The sequence below is a fragment of the Pleurodeles waltl genome, chromosome 9 (assembly GCF_031143425.1).
Source record: "Pleurodeles waltl isolate 20211129_DDA chromosome 9, aPleWal1.hap1.20221129, whole genome shotgun sequence".
Taxonomy (NCBI): Eukaryota; Metazoa; Chordata; class Amphibia; order Caudata; family Salamandridae; genus Pleurodeles; species Pleurodeles waltl.
This window is the reverse complement of record NC_090448.1, coordinates 237840420-237854345: the sequence shown is the minus strand read 5'-3', so window position 1 is coordinate 237854345 and position 13926 is coordinate 237840420. Positions and strand designations below refer to the sequence as shown.

Here is a 13926-nt window from a genome sequence, read left to right as displayed (position 1 = left end):
TGAAGCGAGCAAGTGTAAAACATCTCCAAGCCAAACCAGGTTGGCATATTAATACAGGTAGGAAGATCATTTTTCTAACATCTTGTTGAGGAGGCGGCTTTTACTCTATTCATGGACAGCAATACAGTTATTCATCTTTGCTGTTTTGTAGTGGTGTTTGATCAAGCTTGTTTTATCAAAGCTTTGTATGTGAATCTAGCTAGCAAATGGTAATTTATACTAAGGAAGAGAAAAGAAGATCAACTACACTAGAAAATGATAAATGTGTCCATCTCACCTTTATCTACATAGAATACATCTTCAAAAGAGTAATCACATTGTAATTTAGTTATCAACAATTGTATGAATTATGTCCACATTCTCAAAACTATGAAACAAATATTAAATGATCAAAATCTAACGGTGCAAGAAGTAAATACAAATCTGAAAATCCTAATCAAAATAGAAGCAATCCTTTTTAGTGTGGCCGTTGAAGGCACGAGTCGGGTTGCTGCAGACTGCACAAGAAGATGCAGTGAAGGACTGTGACTATGTCCACAAGGGATTTAACATGAACATTTTGCAGTTCTCATTTCTTTGCCCCCAAGGTAATAATGTGTTTTTAACATAATTTGTATTATAATGTGAAGCCAAGTTAAAGAGAAGCCTTAAAACCGTTTATAAAATAAATTTGACTGAGCGGAGATAAAAACAACCCCCAAGATCAGTTTTATGATTTTAACTCTTTGATGAAAAGAACAAAATGTCTGACAATGACCAACATACCAGAGAATGGTAAAGCCCAACCAAAAAACCCATGAACCTGTGGTATTGGTTACATTTTGCATTTTTTTCAGGTTCTAAAGAATCAAATTGTGCTACACTTGAAAATCTGTGAAGGCCTCATTGGACTACAGTGGATCCCTCATCAATATTCAATGTTGATCTCAGATGAAGGGTGCATTAACGTATATGAATGCTCACATACAAACTAGTAACATGATGATAGCAATAGCAAAGGAGAAACAAAAAACACCCTTTCCTGTAACCTCAGACAAAGAATAAGTTATTATTTGCATTTCAGACAAGTGCTAAAAACACATCTGTTCCAGTAGCATTAATTCCTACTGAAAAACCCTATTGTCCTCTTGGTCAGCTGGTAAATGTCCTTAAATACCCCAACACTTTAACAAAATACATAACAAGTAAGTTAAGAAAATAGTGTGTCCAGCTTCCACCTTGCTGCACTGAGTCAACACCATATGTCAGACTCACAGCCACACCCACCCACATACACTATGTTGGCAGTAAGGTACAGCACTACAAGCCCATTATCGCACTGCCTCCAGAGTATGTGAAAACACATCTGACCCCAAAGGGATGGACTTCCTCTAGAGCATGTGCCAAATCCCACTGGTCTAAAGATACACATCCTCTGCACTGAAGTATAGTTCTTAGATTCTACTACATATGACACAGGTTCAACTGTGATCGGTTACACATTGGTACACTCTCACACAGTAAGCCAGAGGTCTGTTTAAGCCTTTTGGTACAGTGCCTGCACAGTACGTCGCAGGTCCTTTTGGTCTCAACGGTGAACAGACTTTAGTTTTCAGAAGCCCTCTAGTTCCACGGTCTCCCTAGTTGACCAGGACATTGTTTCTACAGCATGTGAAAGCATGCCAAGGCCCAACTGGTTTCATCAGTTTACAGCCTCTGCAGCATTCCCCAGTTCCACAAGCACACATCCTGTACAATATAACTGTCCATTGTTGGTACCTTGCCTATCATGAATGTCACCACCTCTGATGAAAGCAACGTACCTTGGTCTTTACAGAGGCAATGAGCGGCACATGAGCCTCTCCAGCTACATTAAATTATGGAGAGCGACATGGAATAAAGAAACGTCGCCCCTGTCCTTCCAGTGAAACTGATAGTCTTACTTTGTGAACAATACACTTGCATGTTCAATTGTGACAGTCAGAAAAAACAGCTCGACACACAAACGTGTTCTAACAGATGGCACATTAATTATGAACACAACATGCCACTAGCTAAAATACACAACAAATTCGTGGCTTAAGACGAAATATAGAATCTGTCACACTATGGATAGTGAGGCCTGTTTTCATAATGCTGTAACTATCCTCAAATGTATGACTAGTTTATACAAAGAACTACCTCAAAGATTAATGGCCCTTCATACTACTGTTCCTAAAAAATACATTCTTTCACGTACGTGTTTTCACACATATTTTGTGCATATTGATCCTTTTTATAATTGTTGTGGATAAATATTACTGCTTTTACATATGTTTAAAAATGGAATAAAATGATTAACATTCGGTAAACAAGCTATATGTAAAAAGGGGGAACTAATGCAGGTAATTTAGTAGTAGGAGCTCAGTAGACGTCCACCATATGTGTAACATCATTGTCACAATGACGTAGGATTTGGGAGAGGGGAAGCAATTCAGATTAAAGTGGGAACACCATAACTAAGTTTTTCTAAACAAGGTGATATTGCAACTTTATGTTTTAAAAAGCATCCCTTAATATAAATGCTGAAAGAAGTGCTCTCTTTCCAACAAGGCTCAGCTTTTGTAAATCGAAGACCGCACCTAGCAATGATTTTGAAGCACTTTATTGGGAATGCTTTTTAAAAACAAATAATTTCACAAAATAAAGTTCTTAAGAATTTCACACAACAATAAATATGCAGCAGTAATGAACATTTTCTGAAACATAGCATGGTGGAAACATTAAAATACTGCTAAGGTCATTCATTGGTGAAGGAATCAAGGTGGGCCAAGCATTTCAAAAGACATCACTCTGCAACAACATGCTTCGCCCTTTGAGCGGCCTGCAGACCTGTTGGCGCTGAACCAGGCACTAACACAGTGACAGCATGCATACAATGGGATTACAAGCATCATATATGTATATGCCCACAACAAGATTTGCCACGCTGCCCAAAGGAAGGATGCCCCTTGCAGGTTGGATGGAACTACATTCTAGCACAAGCCCGAAGGCAGAGCTGTCAGAGTACTGGCAGGATTAGGAATGTATGTATGCAAGTGTGTACAATGTAATGGCAATGAAGGCTTCCTAATCAAGTGATTCTTCATCATCATTCATACCACATGTAAATGTGCCTGTGCTCCTACTTTCACTAGTGCCAATGGTAACTAGTCTCTTTCCAGGCATCTCTCATTCCACTGGCGTCGTAAATGAATTCCCTTTGCATACATTTACTTACTGGTTTTTTGCCAACAATGAGTTTTTCGACCTTCTGGACCTGGGATACGTGATCCTCATTGGTTTTGAGCTCTCGTTTCCGAATTCGTTCATAAATTCCAATCAGCGTCTCCCGTGGGATGTCTTCGCCGTCATCTACCCCTGTAGAAAAAGGCAGTTCTCATTATCACTCTGTGTTTAGAGGATCAGGCCTGAAAACATTAGCGCATCTCTGCAGTACCAGCTCAGCGATGATTGGTTGCCCACAAGGACACAGGCAAGGACGATCTTTACTCAGCATGTCTGTAATTCCTAGAGCGGAAAGCAGATGCCTCCTACTGATTTTGTTTCACACTGGTTACCAGCTTATATCACATACTGAATAGGGAAAACATGTTTACAGCCTACTTTAGAGGAGACGATGGAGAATGCTGATAATAATGAGAAATGTAAATTAATTACAAAGTCCAGCAAGTCTGGTCAAAGGCCTTTTTCACAGATACTTCTAAATAAAGGAAACACACAACTTCACAAATTGTGGAATATAACTTACTTTACATATAACAGCATCCTCTTCATCTCGCACGGGCAACAAACTACTTTGACACTGTTTGTACAAACACCTCTATCACAATCCTACAGTATTCCTCTCATACAAATATGTTTCCACAAAATCCAAACAAAGTGGCAGCTGGCTTGAAGATCATGCAGAGGCCACACATTGTCATTTAACAAGGGGAGTTGGTCTAGTAAGATTCAACATTTTTCATATGAGTCAAGCAAACACACCTCCTGCTGAGTCACTTTAGGGTGTTTTACATACATGTTCACTAATATTCAACCTTCTATAGAGACTAACCAGCGTTGGGATCCCTCCACAATTGTGGTAGGCATAAACCTTGTATCAAGCTCATCAAGATATTTTTCCCCAGTAGGAGTACATGAAGAACAGGTTACTTACCTTCAGTAACGACTTATGTGGTAGAGACATATTTTAGTTGCAGATTCCTTACCTTAGAATTTCCCCCAGGTGTCAGTCTGGATCTGGAGATTTTTCTTCGACCCCTGCGTGCCGTTATGTGGCAGCAGTCGATTCCCTGTTCGTTTTTGGTGTCGTGGTCGCCGGATATTATGTCACAGGTCATGCATAAACACCACGCCTGCGCACTGCCATCAGTTTCTTTTCACAGCAGAGATATGAAGAACACTGATATTGGTGCACCAGAACTGGGGCCCTGAATGGGAAGTTCCTGTCCGTAGAAATCAGTTCGACGAGCGTGGAGGTTGGGTGGGTCAGTAAGTAATCTGCAGCTAGAATATGTCTCTACCAGATAAACTGTTACCAAAAGTAAGTAACTTGTTCACCTTATAGAGACTTCTAGTTTCAGATTCCTTACCTTAGAACAGATAACCAAGCAATACCACACCCGGAGGTGGGTCTGCGAGCCAAGAACATACTAGGAAGTCCTGCAGGACCGAACAGCCAAAGTTGCCGTCCCAGCGGACTTGACTGTCCAGGCAGTAGTGTTTGGTTAACGTGTGCAAGGATGCCCAAGTTGCTTCCTGGCAGATATCCAGGACTGAAACTCTGCGTACTAACGCAGTGGTTGAAGCTGTTGCTCTAGTAAGGTGAGCGTGGAAGCCCTCTGGGGGTTGCTTTTTAGCCTATATGTAGCACATTTTAATGCAGAGAACAGCCCATCTGGAGATGGTTCTTTTTTGCACTGCCCAACCTTTCTTCGCACCCACATAGCCCACAAAGAGTTGATCATCCACCTGGAACTCTTGAGTAGGATTGAGGTAAAATGCCAATGCTCTTTTTGGGTCCAGGCAGTGGAGTCCCTCCTCTTCTTTAGAGGGATGTGGGGGCACGTAAAAAGTACGCAAGGTGATGGATTGGCCTACATGAAAGGGCATAACCAGTTTAGGGAGAAAAGAAGCCCTAGTACAATGCACTACCTTGTCAGGGTGGAAGGAGAGGAAAAGTTGCTTAGAAGAAAAAGCGTGCAACTCAGTCTGCGGGTAGAGGTGATAGCCACAAGGAAGGCTGTTTTTAGTGTAAGCAGGCAAAGGGGACAATTAGAAGTGGCTCAAAGGGAGTGCACATCAAATAAGTGAGAACCAAGTTAAAATCCCGCTGGGGCATTAGGAACAGGGATGGAGGAAAGTGATGAGTAAAATCCTTAAGAAATCGTCCAACAATGGGAGATTTGAATAAGGTTGGTTAGGCAAGGGGAGGAAAGCCGAGATGGCAGACAAACGACCCTTTAGGGTGCCCAGAGCAAAGCCCTGCTGGGCCAAAGAAAGAACTAATAAAAGAACCTCAGAAAGAGGGGCAGAGAGGGGATCAACAGACTTGTTGGTACACCATGCCACAAATTTGTTCATTTGACAGACGTATACTGTTTTGGTGAAGGGACGCCTGGCTGCCAAGATAACATTGCATACTTCGGGCTTAAAGTCAAAAGCGGTCAACTGCCACAGCTCAATCTCCAAGCAAGAAGGCGGATACTGGACAGGTTCAGGTGGAAAACAATCCCCTGCTGCTGAGAGAGAAGATCCTGCTGAAGGGGCAGTCTGGAGGATTGATGGCCATGCTCAAGAGCTGAGTATACCATACTCTTTGTGGCCAGTCTGGAGCCCCAAGAATGACTTGAGCCTGGTCGTTCTTGATAACTATGGGCAGAAGTGGTATTGGTGGAAAGGCATAAAGGAGGTCTGCGTTCCACTCGAGAGGAAAAGTGTTGCCGCCTTGGAAACTCCAGCATGCAAAACAGCTGACATTGCACGTTCTCTGCAGAGACGAACAGATCTAACCAAGAATCTCCCCACAAGAGACCTTTTGCCACCTCCGGATGGAGACACCATTAGTGATGGACCAGGCATTGACAGCTGAGTTCGTCCGCTCTGATGTTCCGAGAGCCTGCCAGATGTTGAACCACCAGGGATATGCCTTAATGTTCTGGCCATGTCCAGAGGCGCAGAGCCTACTGACATAGGGTCCACAACCCCACCCTGCCCTGCTTCTTCCAGTACCACATGGCAGTGGTGTTGTCTGTGAACACCTGCACCACTTTCCCTTTGAGAGAGAGAAGGAATGCTTTCAATGTCAGTCTGGTTGCCCTGAGCTTCAAAAGGTTGATATGGAGCTTGGACTCCACAAGAGACCAGACGCCTCTGATCTTCTCCTCTCCCATGTGGCTGCTCCTACCCAAGAGTGACGCATCTGTCACTAATGTCAGATCTGGTTGGGGAAGGGAGAGTGATCTGCCTTTGACCCAATCACTGTTCTAAAGCCACCATTGTAACTCTTGTGCAGTCCCCCTCCACGATCTGGATCATTAAGATAGATTCCCCTGATAATGCGCCCACTGGAACTTCAGGTCCCATTGCAGAGGCCGCATGAGTCACTAGCAGTATGCAGGAGGCCATGAGACAAGCAGCCTCAAAGTCAGTCATTCTCACCGAATCCAGGACAGAGGCTGAAACATTGGCATCACAGCCTGAATATCATGGACTCACCAGGTGTTACTTCGGCACGTTTACAGGGAACCCCAGCAAATGCAGGCGGTCCGTCATAGTCTGGAGATGGGAGACGACAGCCTGGTGCAAGTCCGCCTTCAACAGCCAGTCGTTGAGGTAGGGGAAGACTGAAATTCCTAACATGTGCAGATGAGCTGCGACCATCTGCATCTCCTTGGTGAACACATGAGGGCCACTGATAAGGCCGAAGGGGAAAAATGCTTGTGACCTACCACGAACGGCAAGTAACTTCTGTGGGCAGGGAGGACGGGAATATGAAAATAAATATCCTGCAAGTTCAACACTACCATCCAGTCTTCAGGACCTAGGGCAGATAGGACCTCAGCTAGAGTGAGCACTTTGAACTTCTCCTGCCTGAGGAAGCGGTTGAGGGACCGGAGGTCTAGGATAGGGTGGAGGCCCTTCTCCTTTTTGGGCAGCACAAAGTAGCAGGAATAGCAACCACAACCTACTTCTGGCAAAGGGGCCATCTCTACGGCTTCCTTGGTCAAGAAAGCTATAAAAAGGATAGTGGTAAGATTAGGGAAACAAGAATTGACAAAGCCAAAAGGGTCTCGTGTTTGGGACCTATTGGCTTCGTCAATGGTTTTAAGTGATGGTGTAAAGCATCCCCGATGCTGTGCACCATAACTAAAGAAGAAAATGAAAAAAAGCCTATGACGTGGCCACATGTGCCATTTTGCTTGTGCGTGCAAAAACTACCTGTCTGACGTGATGGTATTCCAGTGGGGAAGGTGATGGTGAATCCTGCCACAGACTGAACCCTGGTGGGGAAGTGACAGATCAGGAAGGCTTGGAGGCAGCACCAGAAGGGTGGGCGGGGGCATTTGCTACACCGCTGGCTCCCAGATCCACATGGATGCTGGATCCAACGCCCTTGGATATGTAGAGGCTGTGCAGCACGCACGGCACAGTGGCTGGCAGGGAATGGACGTGGCTGGGTGCCCCTACTGTAGCCACAAAAGAGGCGAAAAGCAGACTGAAAGGGGCGACGGGAAGCCACAAGGCCAAAGGACCAAGCCATAGCCCGAGACTCCTTAAAGCCCTTGAGCGCTGAGTCTGCTTTGTCCCCGAAGAGATGTGTGCTATCAAAGGACATGTCCATCAAAGTAGATTCGAAAACCCCTGAACAGACAGATGTACGTAACCAGGCATGGCATCTCAAAGCCAACGTTGATGTAAACAATCTGCAAAGACAGTCAGTCGTATCCAGTCCGCATCTGATGGTGAACTTTGCTTGTCTGACCTATCAGCAACAGCTTGGGAGAGAATGGCCCGGGCCTCCTTCAGGACCTGTGGCAGCTCTTGGTGACCGTGTCCCATAAAGTATGGGTGAAATGCCCCAAAATGCATTTGGCGTTCACCAACCGCAATGCTACGCTGGAGGAAAAAAACAACTTCTTCCCAAGATGGTGGCTCTGGCTCCCGGAAAGTCGGGGAGCCGACCTAGACATTGGCTCCAAAGGCAAAGGCCTAGTGAGTGGTCGCTCCTTATCCCGCGTCACGCCGTCCTACCGATGGGGTGAAGTCGAAGAGCGCTTGTGCTTCTTCGACTTTTTCTTCTTACATGAGTGTCCTGAATATTTGGAATAGACAGGAAAGGTGATGGTGGCTCCGCGAGTGGTCACAGGACAGTCCTCTTAACCAGGAGCGAGGTGGAGCTGGACCATGAGCGGCATTAGGGACCGCTTCCTCAAAGCTTTCAGGTTCATGGCCCGGCACCTGATGTAATGACGGGCAAGTGATAATGCTGACACAAGACAAACATTTTCATTGTTTGTGCTATATCTTCACCTAAACCAATGCAAGCCACACAATATGTAAGCTCTGGCATGCGAGCAACTATCTATGCACTACCAAAGGGGAAGAAATGAAATAATGTATCTTTCCCTATGCTCTATCCATTAGTAGCTGTGCAGAGAATGCACTCTGGCTCACCTGGGCGAAAGGGTAGGGGCCTGATGAGTAAGATTAGATAAGTAGACACTGTTACTTTACCCAAGCATATCAATACAATAGCATATGTTGATACACTCATGAACGTCGATTCACCAAAATGCCAGGGGTAGCGGAAGTGACTTCATACACTCTTTGACCTTAATGATGTCACAGGAAGTAATGTCACATAATCTTAACCCTCATGACATCACGATAATTGCCCTCACTCTTACCCTAATTCACTCATTCGCACTTTCTTGCTCACTCTTACTCTGACCCACCTGTACATTTTCACTCAACTTCACACAAACGCAATATCACACATACTAACATACAAGCCCACACGTACACACTCTCTCACCTGAACTCTCTCTCAACCACTACATGTACACATATAAAATATACTAAAAAGTATTTTAATTCACTTACCTAAAATGAAAGGGGAGGTTCCGTTCCAGATCCTGCTGATCCACTTTTTTAGGGTCGAGCCTGTGCCAGCATGCGCTTGCGCATGCATATTGCTTGCGAGACGCTTTAGTAGTTCGAAAAGGGCTTGGAGCCCCGTCCATGTCACGTCAGTGTCTTTCATTGGTTCGTGGGCTTGCCTTTTAAAATCTGCTAGCTTTCTTTAGGTGAAGGCATGCATATGTCATACCTTTTCCGGTGGTTAGCCCTGCTCAAGCGCACCGACCAAGTACTGAAAACATACGAGTCTCGCTGTTTTCCGACCGGTTTGTGGGCTACTTTTTATCTTTTTTCGCAGCGAGATCTCGCTTGGCAGAAGTTGAGCGCTTTGCATGACATCGACCCTGTTACATAGTTAATTGCACTTTTGCCGGTTACGTAGATAATTGAACTTTTGCCGATAGGTTTCACTACAAGTGAACTGTAGCAATGCGATCACGCTCTTTTTTTCCATCCGATGTGGCAATAAAAGTCAAGTTGGGTGTTTACAACAGCTAATAGCTCTAACTCGGAGAAATGCGAGACCCGTTGCATTGCAAATGCTTGTTAATATATTACTAGTGAATGACAGATTATTAATCACAATTAATGTGATAAAAAATTAGCAGAAAAGGAGGCTGGAGCCTGACACTGATAATGCAACCAACCCCTGTGTCTTGGCACTACTTTTGCCAGCTTTGAGGTCATAGGTTGCAAAGGCAGTGCCAGGGGTTTAAAGGCAAGCCAGGGGTAGTCGCTATGAACTCATGTGACCCCTAACTGACGTCCCTTACACATTAATATTTCTACAGGTATGTACCTAGAACCAGCAGACAAACATTCATAGATGGTTGGGGGAGGGGGGGTGGGAAGGGGAGGACTGAACCTTCAAAACCAATCCACCAAACATCTAAGTGCTTGAAAAATTATTCAGTCAGTCAGTCAAAATAACTTTATTCGGCGTATTGCCATAAAAGTACACATACATATAAATCATCATAAAATACAGTACTTATTACATAATTCAAAAAGCAAGACTCTTCGATCTGCAAGTCTATAAAATCTAAGCGTACCACTTAAGCCTACTAAGTCAATATATAATAAAAATACTTATAAAATCGTATACAACAATAAAACAGTATTTGAATTCCATTAATAAATAGTCACATCACTAATTCATATCGATTCCTAATGGTGATAGCGGGCTTGATAAAACTTAAAACAGAGCTGCACATTTGTTTGGATGAAAGGCTTTGAATGCCAATCAATCCTTCTTTGTAAGAAAGGGTGTGCAAATTACGCAAAATGGGTAATAAAAAGGTTTACCTAGGAACTGAAAAGAGTGTACAAAATAAAATAAAGTGACAAGTACTTTGTTTTGAAAAATTGTCACAAGGGCATGGCGGTAATGTTTTTTCCCCCACACGGATTTTGTTGGAAACGCCACTCTAAAATGAATCATATTAAATCTAAAAAGTACAAGTAAAGAGTATAGGGAAGGGATCGGAAACCAAACAAAATAAGGTTCTATCGAATTTGGTGATGAAATTTGTACATATGAATCAAAAGAACTCAATTTCTCTGCCACTTGGTATCTAAGATTCGTAGCGTACTCTTTATATTGGAATTTAACAATTTCCTTCGCATTGGCGGGCAAGAGCTCTGGTTTAGAATACATAAACTCCAAGTCCAAATTTCAAAAAACAGTTATGAACAAAATTTAACCATGGAATTTTGTTGTGGTTTGCTTACGAAATACAGTCTTTTACACAATCATGTGTTAAAGTAGCCGCCGGATTTGACCATACTTTTATCCATAACAAAAGGGGGCCAATATCTATCAAATCTGTAATGTAGCGGATTCCCAACTCCTCATGGCATATCATATTCGCTACATTCTTGGGTACCACAAGTAGCCGGTGGAGAAATGTATTCTCTGCCCGTTGTAATATACTTGAACTGGTATATCCCCAGAGGCCTCCTCCATAAATCGCCGCCGAAAAACATTTGGATTTAAAGAGCGTAATGATCTGATGAACCGGTCTCTGCCCTAATCTACGGGCAAAGCGAAAGATTGCTTCAGCATTTCTTTCCATTTGTTGGAGCTTAAAATTCAAATGGAATTTCCATGACAGAGAAGAACTTAGGTACAAACCTAAATAGCAAAAGTCTTTTACCTTTGTTAAGGTGTTCCCCCCCCCCCCCCTTTGCAAAACATTTAGTGCGTGTTTTTTTAGGACCGCAAATCATAACATGTGACTTAAAGCTCTTGTGTATGCGTTAAAAAAAGATCCAAAAGGGTCTGTAGGCCATTGGCCGTGCGGGCAATTAAAACGGTGTAGTCAGCATACAATTGTCTAAAACTCATCCTTGGGAAATCCTTACCATTTTGAGCTAAATAGCTAAACAAGCCATTTGTGTACAACAGAAATAAAAAAGGTGCCAAAGTGCAACCCTGTCTAACACCCCGATTGGATGCAAGGGGATGGGATCTTTCGCCGTGTTGTCCAAACTGAATTGTGATAGTAAGGTCAGAATATAAACGTTTGATCAGATCCAACAAATCTTGCTCAACCCCCATTGTGTCCATTATTTCCCACAATTTTACTCTATTCACCATATCAAATGCACTGGACAGGTCTATAAAGGCTAAGTGGATAGATTCCCTTTTCGCAATAACATATTTGCTAAGAATAAGGTGTAAGTTTAGGGCCTGATCCACTGTGCCTAATCCAGGCCTAAACCCATATTGAATTGGCGATAGAATGTTTGTCGTTGCCACCCACTCCTCAAGCTGATTCAAAATAACACTCCCCAGAATCTTTGCCGTGGAGTCAATAAGAGAAATGGGTCTATAGCAAAAGGGGTCAAGCCTATTACCCTTTTTAAATAAATATCGGGACAATTATAGTCGTTAGCCATGAGGAAGGGATAGAACTTTGAATAGCATTCAAAACGTTTGTGATTAGCGGAACCCACAGATCAGGTAAAGATTTGAATAAGTCCACTGGAACCCCGTTGGGGCCAGGGGCTTTCCTTAGTTTCATTTTATTTATTGCTGTGGTGATCTCATGTGTCTCAAGTAAAAATCCACTCTTGATTGGAATGGAAGTAGCCAAACATGAAAGGCCACATACCTCCACACCATAATTAGGGTTATTTACGGACTGAAATACAGATGAATAGTGTTCTTCCCAGACCCCCTCTGGTATCAGACAGTCTTCCTCCCTATTTGCCTGTCCTGAAAAATATGGGTGATTAACCACCTTCCAAAATTGAGAGGGGTCCCTCAATTCCGTGGCTGCCATGAGATCTTCCCATGCGCTAGTGAGTATTTTTATTCTTCCTCTCCTCAAGGACTGACTTATATCGGCCCCTAGCCTGTTTAACTAAATCACAACTAAATGGAATCGTTTTAATAGCTGTTTTTAAGTCTCTGTGGGCAGCCGTACAGGCCGAGTTAAACCAAAGTTGAGGTTTTGCGCCTTTAGGGTGTTCGGCACACGTCAGTGCCTCAGAAATAGCACAGCTTAAAGACTCAAAAGCAGTTATAAGGTGGGCGCAAGTGGGTTGCAAAGACAAACAAGTATTAATGTGGACCTTATTTTGTGTTATAAGGTCCTCATGAAGGGTATTAGAGTTTACTCTCTCCCATCTCATACGGGGGCCAAAATTTCTCTTAAAAAACACTTTCCCCTTGCGTACTATCCTAGGTGAAATTACCCTAGTTTTAAGAGCTAATTTTATACTCGAAGGATTGTGGTCACTGGCACAGTGGGCTTTAATTTTAAAATCCACAATTATACGTGAAAGTGAAGAGCAAATAACGATAAAATCAATAATGCTACCGTTTGTGCTCCCTGTATAGGTGGGTATTTCCCTTATCTGACTATTTATCATATCCCTTGCAAAAACAAGATCAAATTTATAGATGAGGGTATTCAGAGCGTTACCTAAATTAGAGTGGATAAAGTGAGTAAGTGACTCTCTACCTTCTATGGAGACACCGCATAAATAAGTTAATTCATTATTATACAATTGGACATTAAAATCTCCAACCCAAATCATGTCAAATTCTTTGTCCTGGAGTTTTCCAGCAGAGTCTAAAAAGTCTGTAAGCTCTTTGAGGCTTCCTGACAGGGCGATACTCTGAATATTATTATAAAAAAGTAAAATATCTTTCTGCCTGGTCATTGATAATAAGACCACCAAAAAAAAGGCAGAAGACCAAATCAAAGAAACCTCAATTTTTGGAAGTAGTAATGACACAAGTACCAGGAGCCCACCACTTGCTCTGCCCGCACTAGATGAAAGAGCTGGCTGGGACACGGAATAATTTTTTTTTTAGAATATATTTTTATTAACATTTTGCTATTACAACGTTACATATTTATTCATTTCACATGCACTTTTATATCTGCTTCTTATTTTGTACTTTTTCGCTTATTGCTCAATCTTTATTAACAGTCGTTTTATTTCTCTTTATTCAACCAGTTACTCTTTTACTTATTCAATCACTTTTCTTTGTTACAGCTCTTTGTTCTGCATAATCAATAGTCAAGCAACAGGTTTAAACCCCTTCTTCCTTGTAACTTGGAATAATGATATAGAGGGTTAGGTGCCACCCAATTGGGTGTGGGAGGAAGGAGGAAGAGGCGGGAATAAAAAAGAACAGGCCACACAGGGCCAACCATGCGGCTATGTGCAAATGATTTTTATAGTTGTTGAACTGAAGGTGCTATGTCAGATCCACTTTTTATTTTAATTTTAAGCAGGGGGTAATAT

General features: G+C 42.8%; 1 protein-coding gene across 11 annotated transcripts in view; it reads right to left on the bottom strand.

Moving 5' to 3' along the window:
* IQSEC1 (IQ motif and Sec7 domain ArfGEF 1) overlaps positions 1 to 13926 on the bottom strand; it is a 695018-nt gene that overhangs the window by 55136 nt on the left and 625956 nt on the right. For all 11 annotated transcript variants that reach the window (XM_069206623.1, XM_069206626.1, XM_069206624.1 and 8 more), the window contains one exon: positions 3239 to 3378. In XM_069206623.1, the coding sequence (XP_069062724.1) occupies positions 3239 to 3378 (140 nt within the window). The remainder of the gene's footprint in view (positions 1 to 3238; positions 3379 to 13926) is intronic.